The sequence below is a fragment of the Pithys albifrons genome, chromosome 5 (assembly GCF_047495875.1).
Source record: "Pithys albifrons albifrons isolate INPA30051 chromosome 5, PitAlb_v1, whole genome shotgun sequence".
NCBI classification, from domain to species: Eukaryota; Metazoa; Chordata; class Aves; order Passeriformes; family Thamnophilidae; genus Pithys; species Pithys albifrons.
The window spans coordinates 66,749,091-66,761,538 of record NC_092462.1 but is presented as its reverse complement, the minus strand read 5'-3'; the positions used below and the strand labels follow the sequence as shown (position 1 = coordinate 66,761,538).

Below are 12,448 nucleotides of genomic sequence, written 5' to 3'. Positions count from 1 at the left end.
CTTTTTTTTTTTTTCCAGTGGTTAATCTGTACTGGAAAAACATCCCATCTCCTATTGCTGTTGTGAAATGGAAATTTTCTCACTGCCAACATTGGGCTATGCTTAAAACCAGTAATTTATTCTGAAATCAGCATGTGTTTACATGGAGAAAACTTCAGATTTTGGGTTTATTTATATGCTACTTATTTGGTATCCATGTTTATAGCATAACTATACTTACATGGTTAAGGACAAAGATTACTACTTTTGATAAAAGAAGGAGACTTGACAACTTTCAAAAAAAGAAAATAGAACATCATTTCATGGGCAGCATTATGTATTGAGGTGAAAGAAGAGACACCATCATGGTTTTGTGATGGATGTAAATAAGTGTTTGTAGCCTGTGGTTCCCTTCCTCCTGTTGCTTATTTTCCCAGTAAAGGAGCACAGGTGGAGGTCAGACCTGCAGTCTCTGTGGCTTCCTTGGCAGTTTTCAGATCAGCTGCCTCTTAAATGAGGAAATCAAATACTGACTGCTCCTAGTCCTGAAACTGTGAATGGACAGCTTTACCATGTGACTGATCATCAGCAAGCTGTCACTTCACTAGTTTGTGCTCATTTATGATGATTAATAAGATTATTAAAATCTCAATAATTTTACCCAAATTCTAGTTATTGTACTGCCCTTGGGTTTGTATTTTGCTCACTATTTATCTTTTCAGGGCCATTGAGATTTGTGATTATCCATGAGGGATGTATCTACTATTTTAAAAGCAGCACATCTGCATCTCCCCAGGGTGCCTTTTCTTTGAAAGGTTACAACAGGTGAGTGCCAAAGAGCTTGTTTAACATCCAAACTCCTTTTCCTTTATACAGGAGATTGTGTGTTTCATTTCCTACTAGGTTAAACACAACTACTACTGCTCTTTGGGTTAAGTATTGATCTCGGATTCCAAGACTTGTATTCCTTTCTAATGGTATATGTGACATTTCCTGTGCTTGGCAAGGGGATAGCCTTCATCCACTGCCATTTGACCAGTAAAGCTGTTTGAATTGCAATGGGCTTCCTGTGATTGACTTAATGCAGGCTGCAAGTGCAGATAGATGTGAGTTCTGTCAGACAGATGCCCTTTGTTCTGTAGTGATTTCAGTGGTCATCACAAACCCAGAAAGGAGTTACTGATTCAGCAACTCCAGTGTTGAAACTGTATGAACTACAGAGTGATAAATAACAAAATGCACATGCCAGATATCTGATTGCTTTTGCTGCACGTTTTAAATCTTAATATTTGCTCTATAAGTTGAAGACAAAAATACCTGGCTTTCAAGTTACCCAGTCCTGTCAGAGTCTGACTGAGTGCTTCAGATGTACAAGGCCTACTAATAGAAATAGGAAATTGCTGTTGTAATTAATGCTAAAAGAGGTTTAATGAGAAAGAGAATGTAAAGAAATATCAGAGCAATTTTATTATATTTGCATATGTTATTCTTGCACTGAATAATGTTCTCAAGACTTTTGGAATAAGGAATTATCTTTTTGAGAGCTTTTCTAACTGAGCATGACAAGTGACAATTTGTAGAAGAAACCCACACTGCAATTTGGTCATGACATGAGCTTCTGTAATCCACACTGATGTGAAAAACACCATGGAATTTGTAAATACTAGAGACTGTGTCACTGCTTTTTGTATATCTGCATTTGAGTAGTCTCATGGAGACCTTGGTTGGAATAGGGACCAGGTCTTGATTAGCATTATGAACAGAGAGAAACATTATAGGAAAAGAAATTGAAATGAAAGAATTAGATTGGGTAGCTGCATAAGAGGTTTTGTACTATTTTTTTTCCCCAGAGGAGTCTCAAATGAGGAAATTCCTTATACGCACAAAAAAAGAAAGAGGTTGAATTATGCTTGTTTTAAGATGGTAAAAAATAAAAGTGAAAGAAAGTGTTTATAAGGGAAAAGTAGGAAAATTAATTTAATTTTTAATATTAATTTTCTTAATTTTCCTTTTTTTAATGGAAAGTATGTTTTTGATTTCTGCTCTTAAGTAGTGCCTTCCTGAAAGAAGGACCACAAGAACCCCAAATGCTTCTTACTGTGTGCGACACTTGTGAATTAATGCTGTTCTTTTAAACACTTGACCATGTCAAGGCATTGGTTTATAATTCTGGCTGGTGGTTTAACAAGGGCTCTTCCTCCTGTCAGAGCTCTTGCCTTGTCCTTTCTGCCCCTTAAATGGAGAAGTACTACAAAGGCACATATGGGGATTTCTGTGGTGTTTTCCTGGGTTATTTTTTCATAAGGCACAACTGACCAGTAAAACTGCTTTCAGGCAGAGCTTTGTGACTTGCTCAGCAGCATTAACTTATGGATTAAGGTGTTTCTGAATCGGCTGGTCTGTTCTCAGGGTTATGCGGGCAGCAGAGGAGACAACTTCAAGTAATGTGTTTCCTTTCAAGTTAGTTCACATCAGCAAGAAGCACAGGACGTGGTTTTTTTCAGCTTCTTCTGAAGATGAAAGAAAGGTAACTTTCTTCTTCTTTTGCAGTGTAGTTTTCCTTGAAGCAGAAAGTGAATCTTGGACTTCCCTAAAATCTAAATGAACTGGAAATGCAGCTGTCACTGAAATTTGTATACTTAGTTCTTTGAGCTGCTCTGAAAATCATGTCTGAAGTTTTAACTATTAAGTTAGTCTTCATTCAACTTGCCATTTAGGGAATGGCTGTAAATGAATGCTATATAGCACATGTTTCTCCATATTCCGTAAATACTCCGTATTTCTTTTTAGCCAAGGAGCAAATATTAATGTTAAGCCTTTGATAAAGTAAGAAAACTGCTCAGTGAAATCTCTGACCCATAAACATAGTATGAATAGGTACCTGGCTTTAGAAATAACAACTTGAAAATTGCAAACTAAAAATTTAGTATTTCAGTATGTTCTTACAGCATTTTAGGCAGTCAAAACATTTGACTGATGAGTCCTTTCAGTGTAAAGTCATAGATAAATACTATTCCAGTGTATGTTCTCTGCACAGTTGCTGTATTTGTAGAGGACAGATACATCTGTGTTTAATGACTTAAAGATGGATGTGTTGAATGTTATATTTTTATCTTTATTTAGAATTGGATGCTGTCCTTGAGGAGGGAAATTGATCACTACCATGAGAAGAAAGAAACAATAACAGAATTCAGGTATAAACCCTTAATCTTTATTGGCCTTTTGCCCCTTTTGCACTAGCTTTTGACAGTGGTATTTTAGGCTTTTTGCACCTACAAGTAACTTGCTGTTAAAATAAGAACAGGTGCAGTAGGACCCAAGAAAGAAGGCCCTTTCTAATTCATACTTCAAAGAATACCAAGACAAAATTAAATCTTTTTACCAAGAGAAATTTAAATGTCAGCTTTGTGTAAAACAATCTTTTTAAAAGACAGCAGCCACATATGTGACTGTTAATTAGGAAGTAGGAACAGATTACTTCTGCTCTTTCAACATTCCTTTCCAGTGCTGCAGTCCTGCTAAACAGAAGGTACTCTGTCTTTTCTTTTGCAGTGACTCTGGTTCTGATGCAGACAGTTTCTATGGCTCAGTAGAACGTCCCATTGATATCAAGTATTCTCATCATTCAGCAGACAATGAAGGTGACAAATCAGACACTGATGAATAAGACTTCTTTATTTGCTTATTTATTTCTTCTGGATTCTACAGGAATTATTCCCATAACTTAAGCAAACTGATCCATTTTGGAACTGGTTTTTCTTACAAGGTGTATGGCTGTTGTAATTTCAAATCAGAAGCAGATTTTCTGTTAGGAAAAATAAACTGAAGAAATTCTGATCTTTCAAGGAGTTTAATTACAAGTGAGGACATGACAGAAAACCTGAAAGGCATTCACAGCATATTTCAGCAACTGACTTCCAAGTCAAGAAATATGTTCCTAAAATCCAATATAAGAAACCTTGCCTCAGGGTTCAGGAGAAATCCTTTACTAGGCCTTTTCTCATCTTCCCTTTCAGATTTCTAAGGGCAGGGTTGATGGGAGCAAGTACTCTCATTTCCTGAAAGGAAATTCCCAACTATTTTTCCTGAGTAGGACAAAAGGGCAGGACTGTGTCTTGGTGGGAAATCCGGTTCAATTGCAAAGCAGAGGAAAACCAACTTATCAGCATTTCATGTAGGACTCTAGTTTAGTCCTTGTATGTTTATGGAAGAGAATGGTTGCATGCAAGATGAATTATGGTAAGAGGCCTTGTACAAGTTTAAATTAGGAAAATTAGAAGAACTGATTTTTATCAGATTTTGTTTCAGTGCATTCCTCTCATATTGTCCTCCTCTTATTATCAGTGATGAGAAATTACTGCCTAGAAGTGACACGTTTTTCATGTCTTGATTATTCTGACTTGTAGTTAAAGGCAACACTGAAACCACATAAGCCATTTGTTGTGGTGTGGGTTTTTTCTTGCCAGAGCAACGCAATGAATTAATTGTTTGTAGATCACCAGGTTTGCTTAGATTTCCATATTGCAAAATCATACATGTTTCTATGTTGGGGTCAAGGTTTGGGGATTATATTTTTTCCAAATAGTTTTGTCAGTGCATCCATGTAGTTGTGTCTCTGCAGCTTCTCAGGAAGGCGATACCACTAGGAAGTGTTACCAAAAATAATTTTTAACTTCAAAGTTGGATAAAAATTTCATGTGCAGTTTACTTCACCTCTCCCTGTTGTAAGTGGTTGCTTTCTTAATTGGCATAAAAAATTAGGGAAACACCTATTTAGATAGCAGAGAGGTGGACCAAAATTATTAATTTATTTTTAACTCTTAAAATAAAAAATCCCAGAGAAATATTTGTTTACTAAAGAGCCCTAAGTACTTGATACACTTTCTTGGTCCCAGGAGTACTTATCAGAGTCTGACATGCTTATTTTTATCTGCAGATTATGACCAGGAGGAAGAGGATGAGTCTTACTTGCAGCCAGATACTTGTGACATAGTGAAAGATGGTATGTGATTTCTTTAATTCCCTTTATGAAGGGCCCCCAGTGAAGGCAATATTCATGTGGAATGCCAGGTTACGATTTTGCATTGGTCATAACTAAAACATTGCAAGTGATAAAATAACTGAAGTAATGCACAGGCATCTAATCTTGAGAGGTATTTAGGGTCAGAAGTTTACAGTAACAGCAGTAACCACTTACAGGAAGCATTGTGTGCCTTTAGGGGCATGTTTTCTTGCAGGCCTCCTGCCTGAGATAACCCATATCCGTCCAGCAGTCTGGGGCAGGATTAATGTTTTTAATGTTGTCTGTTTTCACTTTATTTTAGCAAAGCGAAAAGTCTTTGCTAAGCCATCATAAGCCATGCCTGAATTAAAGTAGCAGGAGTTTACTACCTGTAACATTCAGAATTGTGCTGAAATTTAAATGCTTATCTAGCCTTTTGGGTACTGTCAGACCAGATGCCAGTGAAATACCTTAAATCACATAGAAAATCAGTTTCTAAAGTCATGTTTGTTGATACACTGTATTTCCCCTCAGTGTGTCACGCTTTTTGGATGTTTTCTTTCTGCAGATATGGTCCTGCCCCCAGCATACCCACCTCCACCCATTCCTCACGTCAGAAAACCTGCCTACTCAGAAGCAAGGGCAAATTCCTATGCTGGCAAACCTACTGCACCACCTCCACCACCACCTCCCAAGAGAAGCTTACCTGATATCAAACTGGAGGACCTTGTGACCGTGAGAGAGGCCCAGTTACAGTGCCGAGCTGAACCCAACCTAAAGATTCAATCCCCAAGCCGGAGACTAAGCGAACAGCTGCCCCCTGTGCCCCCCTTGCCTGTTTTCAAAAAGCCTGTATGTCTCAAGGAGTCTCACCCATTGCCTCCAGACCCTCTGCCTCCAGCCCAAGTTCTTGCCCCTCCAGAAGGATGCGAGAAGCTGAAAAACTTAAACCTTTCACCACGAACTCCTCCTCCGCTACCAGCCAATAAACCCAAGCTATCACAGCTCACTGAAAAACCAGTGGAGCCCAAAGTGCCACGGGAACATGGTAAACCTGGGCTGTTTGTGCCACCGGTGCTCCCAAAGCCACCTGTGCCAAGCCACCAGCCCCCCGGAATCAAGCCTAGAGCAGAGAAGTCTTCTTGTCCCCAGTTACAGTAAGTATGGGAACACAATGCATTATTACATTTTTCCTCTGTGGATTAGTTAACTAGTTGACAGACATTGTTCTCAGATTCATGTTGATATCTGTTTCTCTTCCCTGCACCCTCTCTTCCTCAGAGTTGTGCTTTTATTGCCTGTGTTTATTTGAAAATTCTGTAATGGATTTAGCTTCTGAAATAGTTCAGAAGGAAATAGGAGATAAACCAAACTTCAAAAAAAACATTACACCAAAATTTTATGGTTCATTTGTTTTCAGATGTGTCACGAAGCCTTAATAGCCTTTGATTGCAATGAATACAAAGACTTTATGTCAGAACCTCAGTGAACTGCAAAAACAATTTTAGGCTTCTGTGGAGATTGGAAATGTGTTCCATTTTATGTCACGATCAGCTTTAGAAAGGGATGTGGAACTAATTATGGTTGTGAATAAGATAGAAATATTTTTGTCCATTGGATCATTCAGTAGCTCTGAAGACCAAGTAATACACTCTTTAAAGGCAGGACAAGCAAGACACTGGTAGACTGGAGTGAGTCCAGTGTCAGGCCACCAAGGTATTTGGGCTGTAGCACATACGTGCTCAAAGAACTGTATGCATTCAACCTTTAGGAATGCCAGTGGGAGATCACTGGTACCTGCTACTACTTAATCAGTGGGTATGGCAAGACTGAGCAAAACTTCAGGTCTGTAGTGTTTTGGGGGTAAGAGGCAATAGGCAGAAGTCACAACTTGGGAAATTACAGTTAGATATTAGGAAAAACTTTTTACCATGCAGATGGTGAAAAACCAGAACAGGTTCCTGTGGAATCTCCATCGCTGGAGATAGTCAAAACTTGACTGGGCGTGGCTTCCTGAGCTAACTGATTTGGTTGGAACTCTTTTTGCAGGAGCTTGGACTAAATGACCTCTATAGGTCTCTTCCTACCAAAATTATTCTGCCCTCCAGCTCTAGGGCCCTCATCACAAGAAAGGTGTTGACCTGTTGAAACTGGTTCAGAGGAGGCCACTAAGTTGATCCAAGAGCTGGAGCACTTCCCCTGTGAGGACAGGCTGAGGGAGCTGGGATTGTTCAGCCTGTTGAAGGGAAGACTCCAGGGAGACCTTACAGCACCTTCTAGAACCTAAAGGGGCTACAAGAGAGCTGGAGAGGGACTTTTCACAAGGGCATGTAGTGATAGGACAAGGGGGAGTGGCTTTAAACTGAAAGAAGGGAGATGTAGGTTTAGTTTAGATATTGGGAATAAATTCTTTACTGTGAGAGTGGTGAAACCCTGGAATAGGTTGGCCAGAGAAGTTTTGGATGCCCCATCCCTGGAAGTGCTCAAGGCCAGGTTAGATGTGGCTTTGAGCAACCTGGTCTAGTGAAAGGTGTTCCTGTCCATGGCAGGGGATTGGAACGAGATGATGTTTAAGGTCCCTTCCAACCCAAACCATTCTATGATTTGGGAGCTAAACTGAAACTTCTGTTCTAGTTTTACTATCCCTTCAGTGTTTTGTGTGTATTTGTTCTGTTTTCCTGATGAGATACCCTTCAGTTTTTGTTCTGTTTCTGCCAGGAGATCACCACCAGATGGACAGAGTTTTAGAAGCTTTACATTTGAAAAACCAGCACTACCATCCAAGCCAAGCCAACGGGATGATGATGACTCTGATGACGACTATGAAAAGGTAAGATCAAGCAGATGATCCATTCTCAAAGACCCCTTTTTTCCTTGCTGATGTATACTTTTTTGAATGTTTTAAATGCATTATTTCAGGAAAAGAATAGCTTTCTGAAAATACAGTGCTGTGTAATATTTTTTTAATTTTCTTTTTGATAATGCCTTGGTAAATTTTGGATTTTAAAATTAGATATAAAGGAGGAAGAAGCATTAAGGTATTGATTAAATCACCATTAATGATTTCAGATAGTGATGGCTGTAACTTATTTGCATAACAAGTTGCTCGTGTTTTGAGTTGTCATTGACTTACACAGTGATTTATTTTCTTCCAATTTTTTACAGGTCGGGCTGCCTGCTTCAGTATTTCTTAATACCTCTGAATCCTTTGAAGTTGAAAGGTAAAATGTGATTTTAAAATAGTTACTTAGAAGTCCTACGAAGTCCAAAGATAATTTTGATAGGTACAACTTGTGTTTAAAAACACACTAGAAGTATTTAATACAGAAATCACTTCTCAGGGTAGTTCAGTGCTCTTGTATAAATTGACAGACGAGAATGCATCATGCTTTTGTTCTGTCTGGGGAAGGTTGTTCTGCCAGGGTGGGAGCAGAAAGCCAGGTCTTCTGTGCTGCATTGCTGGTTCAGGTGGTAGAACAGTGACATTCTTTCAGCCATGATCTATTATGAATTATTATTACCGATACACAGATTTGTAAGAAGAATTTTAAGACTGCAAGCACTTCACTTATCTGAGTCAGAAAATGCTAATATATGTAATTGCTTATTCTTTTCAGGATATTTAAAGCTAGTAGCCCACGAGGACAACCACAAAATGGATTGTACTGCATTAGGAACTCATCTACTAAGGCTGGAAAGGTAACTTGGAATTGCAGAATCTACCCCTAAAAAAACATCCTGGTTGAGGCATACTGGATCTTATATATGACAAAGTACTTCACAATTTAGATGTGCTCTTTTCCTAAAGCAGGAAAATCTGAGACAATTTCTGTCATGTCAGTGATTTTTTTTAAACAATTTTTTAGGCTGAATTTTAATTAACTCCTTAATAATATATTGACTTAGAAGAGCTTGGTAGCAGAGACTGAATATGTCGCATTTTTCATCTTGAAGGTATTGGTTGTATGGGATGAACCTGCAGGAAAAGTGAGAAACTACAGAATCTTTGAAAAGGTTAGTGGCTGCACTGTATTATATATGTGTGTATGTGTAAAATGTGCATGCATGGAGGTATATATTGGAATTAACAAGTTAAAGTCTAAACTTGTTCCCATGAACTGAAAGTAAGAATCAGCTGATTTACAAATATTTTGTCTAGGATAAGAGTTTGAGTGCTCAGATCTGGGCTTTGTGGTTGCAAAAGATAAACTGTAAATGTTCATATCTAACTTCATCTCCAGTCAAATCCTAAAGGATAGAATATTAAATTCCTGAGTTTAATGTGGACTTACTTGTGTGACTGACTTGTTTGCAGAGCAGTGGTATGTTTGAAAGAACTTCTGAGTTCTGATGATGGTGTTTTGGCCATTTTTCTTTAAACGTGGAGTTGGTAACATTACTGTCAATGCTTACACACATTTTTGTTCTACAACAGGATGACAAGTTCTACCTGGATTCAGACATCATGTTTTTGAACATGGGAAGTTTGGTTGAATACTACAGCACTCATGTCTTGCCTAGTCACGACAGCCTGATGCTTGGGTGTCCTTACGGTTACTCCAAGCCAAGATGACATGACAGCTGTGGTTCCCTGACCCCCCCTGCCCTGGGGGTAACTGTGGACTCCTGCCACTGGTGGACATCCATCCTTTTGTTTGCACACACAAACTGATTCTGTTCCCACCACTTATTCTCAGATGAGTTGTATGTAAATGCCATATAATGAACTCTTGGTAAAACCTTACAATCCAGATCAGTGGATTTTATGGTCTTTTCTTTTAAAAAGATCTGAACTGATTATGTTGTGAAAGCTGTCCAGGATACCCAGACTTTTTATAAAACTGCTGCTATTCCTAATCTCCTTGGAATGTCGAAGATGGACATGAAGAAAGAAGTGATCTGAATACAACTGATACAGAGAATGGAAGGTTCTGAATGTATATCAGAATTTACTTGTGACAGGGAATACTAATACTCTGACTTGAAGGGAGTACTCCTAAAGTCAGCAGTGGTGCTCAACTGAGATAGTTTTTTGGGGGTTTTTTGTATTACTTGTATAGTTGATGTGTAAATAATGATGACTTCAGTGCAAACTGTTTGATTTACTATGGGTAAAGATGATCAGGAAATGTGGCTTTTTTTTAAGCCACCTCATAGGTACATGTACTTTTGAGTACAATGTCTGCAGGAATCACCATCAGGTGCTATCCAGCTGATACATTTGTGGCACCTCAGACTCCTTCATGACATGCATTCAGATTGGTGTGGAACAATATGGATTTGGCTTCCTGGGAGCCCCATTACCCAGTTCTGAACTGAAAGGGTTTGTGCCACTGCTGTTTCTAATGGGTGTGAGAAAAGAGAAAGGGCTGCTTGGGATGCAGGGGGAAGGGAGGGAGTCTTTGGAACATCCCAAATTCCAGCTCACAGTTCTCTCACAGTGCCATAGCCGAAGGTTCTTTAAAACAGAACACAAAATAACCACTGAAACCATGATTGTGTTACTGCTATCGCTCCACAATCTTTGTGGTCAGTCTCTTGGGATCAGATTGTCAGCCCATTGCACTGTTCTCTGTTCTGTGGCAAAACACACTGCCCAAATCTGCTACCAACAGTTTTTCCATTATTAAAATTTCTACTCAGTTTGGAGTTGCATCCAAAATAAAATCTATTTTTAACATACTATCAGTGATAGACAGTACCAGGGTGCTTGTAATATTTGTTCCTTCATATTTTGGGGACAGGTATCCTAAATCCAAGGGCTTGATATTTATGGCCAAATTACTCTATTCCTAAATTTTAATAAGGAGGAGAAATATGTTTTTGTAACCTGTTGAGTAATTCTGTTGCTGCAGAAGTACTGTCATAGTGATTTCATATTCTAATAATGTTTACAGAACTTTTAATAATAATATTTTAAAAAATCTGCCACTCCTGAAACAGGAGGTGGTGTCTAGTTTCTATCAGTCTGAATCTGTATCCACAAACTTTATTATTTTTCTGTGACCTTTTCAAAGTGTATATGTGCCCGTTTTGATCTTGTTGCCACTAGGTGGTCCCAACTTTAAAAACATAACAAAACTACTACAGACTTAAATTCTATTTATGAAAGCAATAAACCAGGATTTAGTTCCCAAGGAATTTTTCTTACAAATCAGATTTCATATGAGGATCATACATAGGAATTGAGACAATAAACTGCCTCCATCCTTTGCAGGAGGCAGACCTACGCAATATCAGTTGTCTGTTCCCTGTTCCTGTGGTAATAGGGCTTATGTGTACATGAGGTATTCAAAATTCAGATTCTGTTGGATATTGCATATTTTATGTTTCTAATTCCTTTTATTTTAAATTAGTACCCTGTGGTTCACTACCTTCACGTGATCCGCTCTAAAGAAGGCCCAGCCAAGACAGCATTTAAAAAACATTTTTAGCAAATAAATACATGTATATCAGAGCAATTTCAAGTTTTTTTGCAGTATTCACATATACTGCTTAGAGGCTAAATTTTTCTCTGGGAATAATTGTGTTCATTGTGTCATGACAGTCATATTTACAGTATGTTCTCTTTGGGGTTCTATACAGATACCTTTTTTCAACCATACACTCAGAATATTTTTAAATTGTAAACATACGTTTAAGACATAACACTCTCTTTACCTGTGTAATACAAGAGTTGCAAATATGTACATTTTTGTGTTAATTCCATTTTGTATCTAAGTGTATAGATTTCTGAAATAGATAAAAACTTCCGATGCCAGTTCACCTCATTTTGTGTGGTCATCTTTAGTTTCATGGGTGTCTGTTTTGATGCTTTTGTTTGTGGTGGTGTCAAATACTGTTAGATTCTTCTAACTGTGGAGTTAGAGGAGTGTTAGTTTTCAGCCCCTTCAAGAAGCAAATCTTCATGTAAGCAACACTCAGGAATCTGGCATTCTGGTCATCAGATGATGGAGCTGGGGATGGAAATTACTTATTTTCCATTGACTTAAAGGCTTCTCCAGTGCAGGGTTGGGGACTGAAGTATTCCTTTTATTTATGGATACGAAATGCAAGTATGGCTGTAAGAAAAGGAGCATCTTGGAGGAGCAGGAATGTTTGAGCAAGAAAGCCAAATGTCCAAGGGTGTTCTTCAGGGTCTTGCTTGGGAGAAGAGAATCTTTCTGTTTCCCAGCACCAAACAGCCCTTCTGCTCAGGAACATCAGCATCACCTGGTGGGGTTACAGCTGGAGGCTACTGCAGTGCAGTGGGCTCACAACCTCGCGGACTTCCATCTCTCACCTCCAGACCTCAAGGCAGGAGTTAGAGATAAGGATGTGCTAGGTCATCTTCTCAACCCTCCAGAAACAGGTAGAAGGATTCCAAAAAATCTGCACCCACTGAAATGCTTTATTCCAAGTTCTCTTGCTCCTGTGTATTAGTCTGGTCTGTTTAATGCCAAATCAAATGAAGTTAAATTTCTGGTG

General features: G+C 38.6%; 1 protein-coding gene across 6 annotated transcripts in view; it reads left to right on the top strand.

Moving 5' to 3' along the window:
• SH3BP2 (SH3 domain binding protein 2) overlaps window positions 1-11,744 on the top strand; it is a 38,027-nt gene extending 26,283 nt beyond the window's left edge. For all 6 annotated transcript variants that reach the window (XM_071556930.1, XM_071556932.1, XM_071556931.1 and 3 more), the window contains 11 exons: window positions 702-804; window positions 2,389-2,506; window positions 3,103-3,173; window positions 3,532-3,620; window positions 4,916-4,981; window positions 5,550-6,138; window positions 7,700-7,811; window positions 8,147-8,202; window positions 8,599-8,680; window positions 8,936-8,995; window positions 9,417-11,744. In XM_071556930.1, coding sequence (XP_071413031.1) covers window positions 702-804; window positions 2,389-2,506; window positions 3,103-3,173; window positions 3,532-3,620; window positions 4,916-4,981; window positions 5,550-6,138; window positions 7,700-7,811; window positions 8,147-8,202; window positions 8,599-8,680; window positions 8,936-8,995; window positions 9,417-9,554 — 1,484 coding nt within the window. In that variant the 3' untranslated portion in view covers window positions 9,555-11,744. The remainder of the gene's footprint in view (window positions 1-701; window positions 805-2,388; window positions 2,507-3,102; window positions 3,174-3,531; window positions 3,621-4,915; window positions 4,982-5,549; window positions 6,139-7,699; window positions 7,812-8,146; window positions 8,203-8,598; window positions 8,681-8,935; window positions 8,996-9,416) is intronic.
• The last annotated feature ends 704 nt before the right edge of the window (window positions 11,745-12,448 follow it).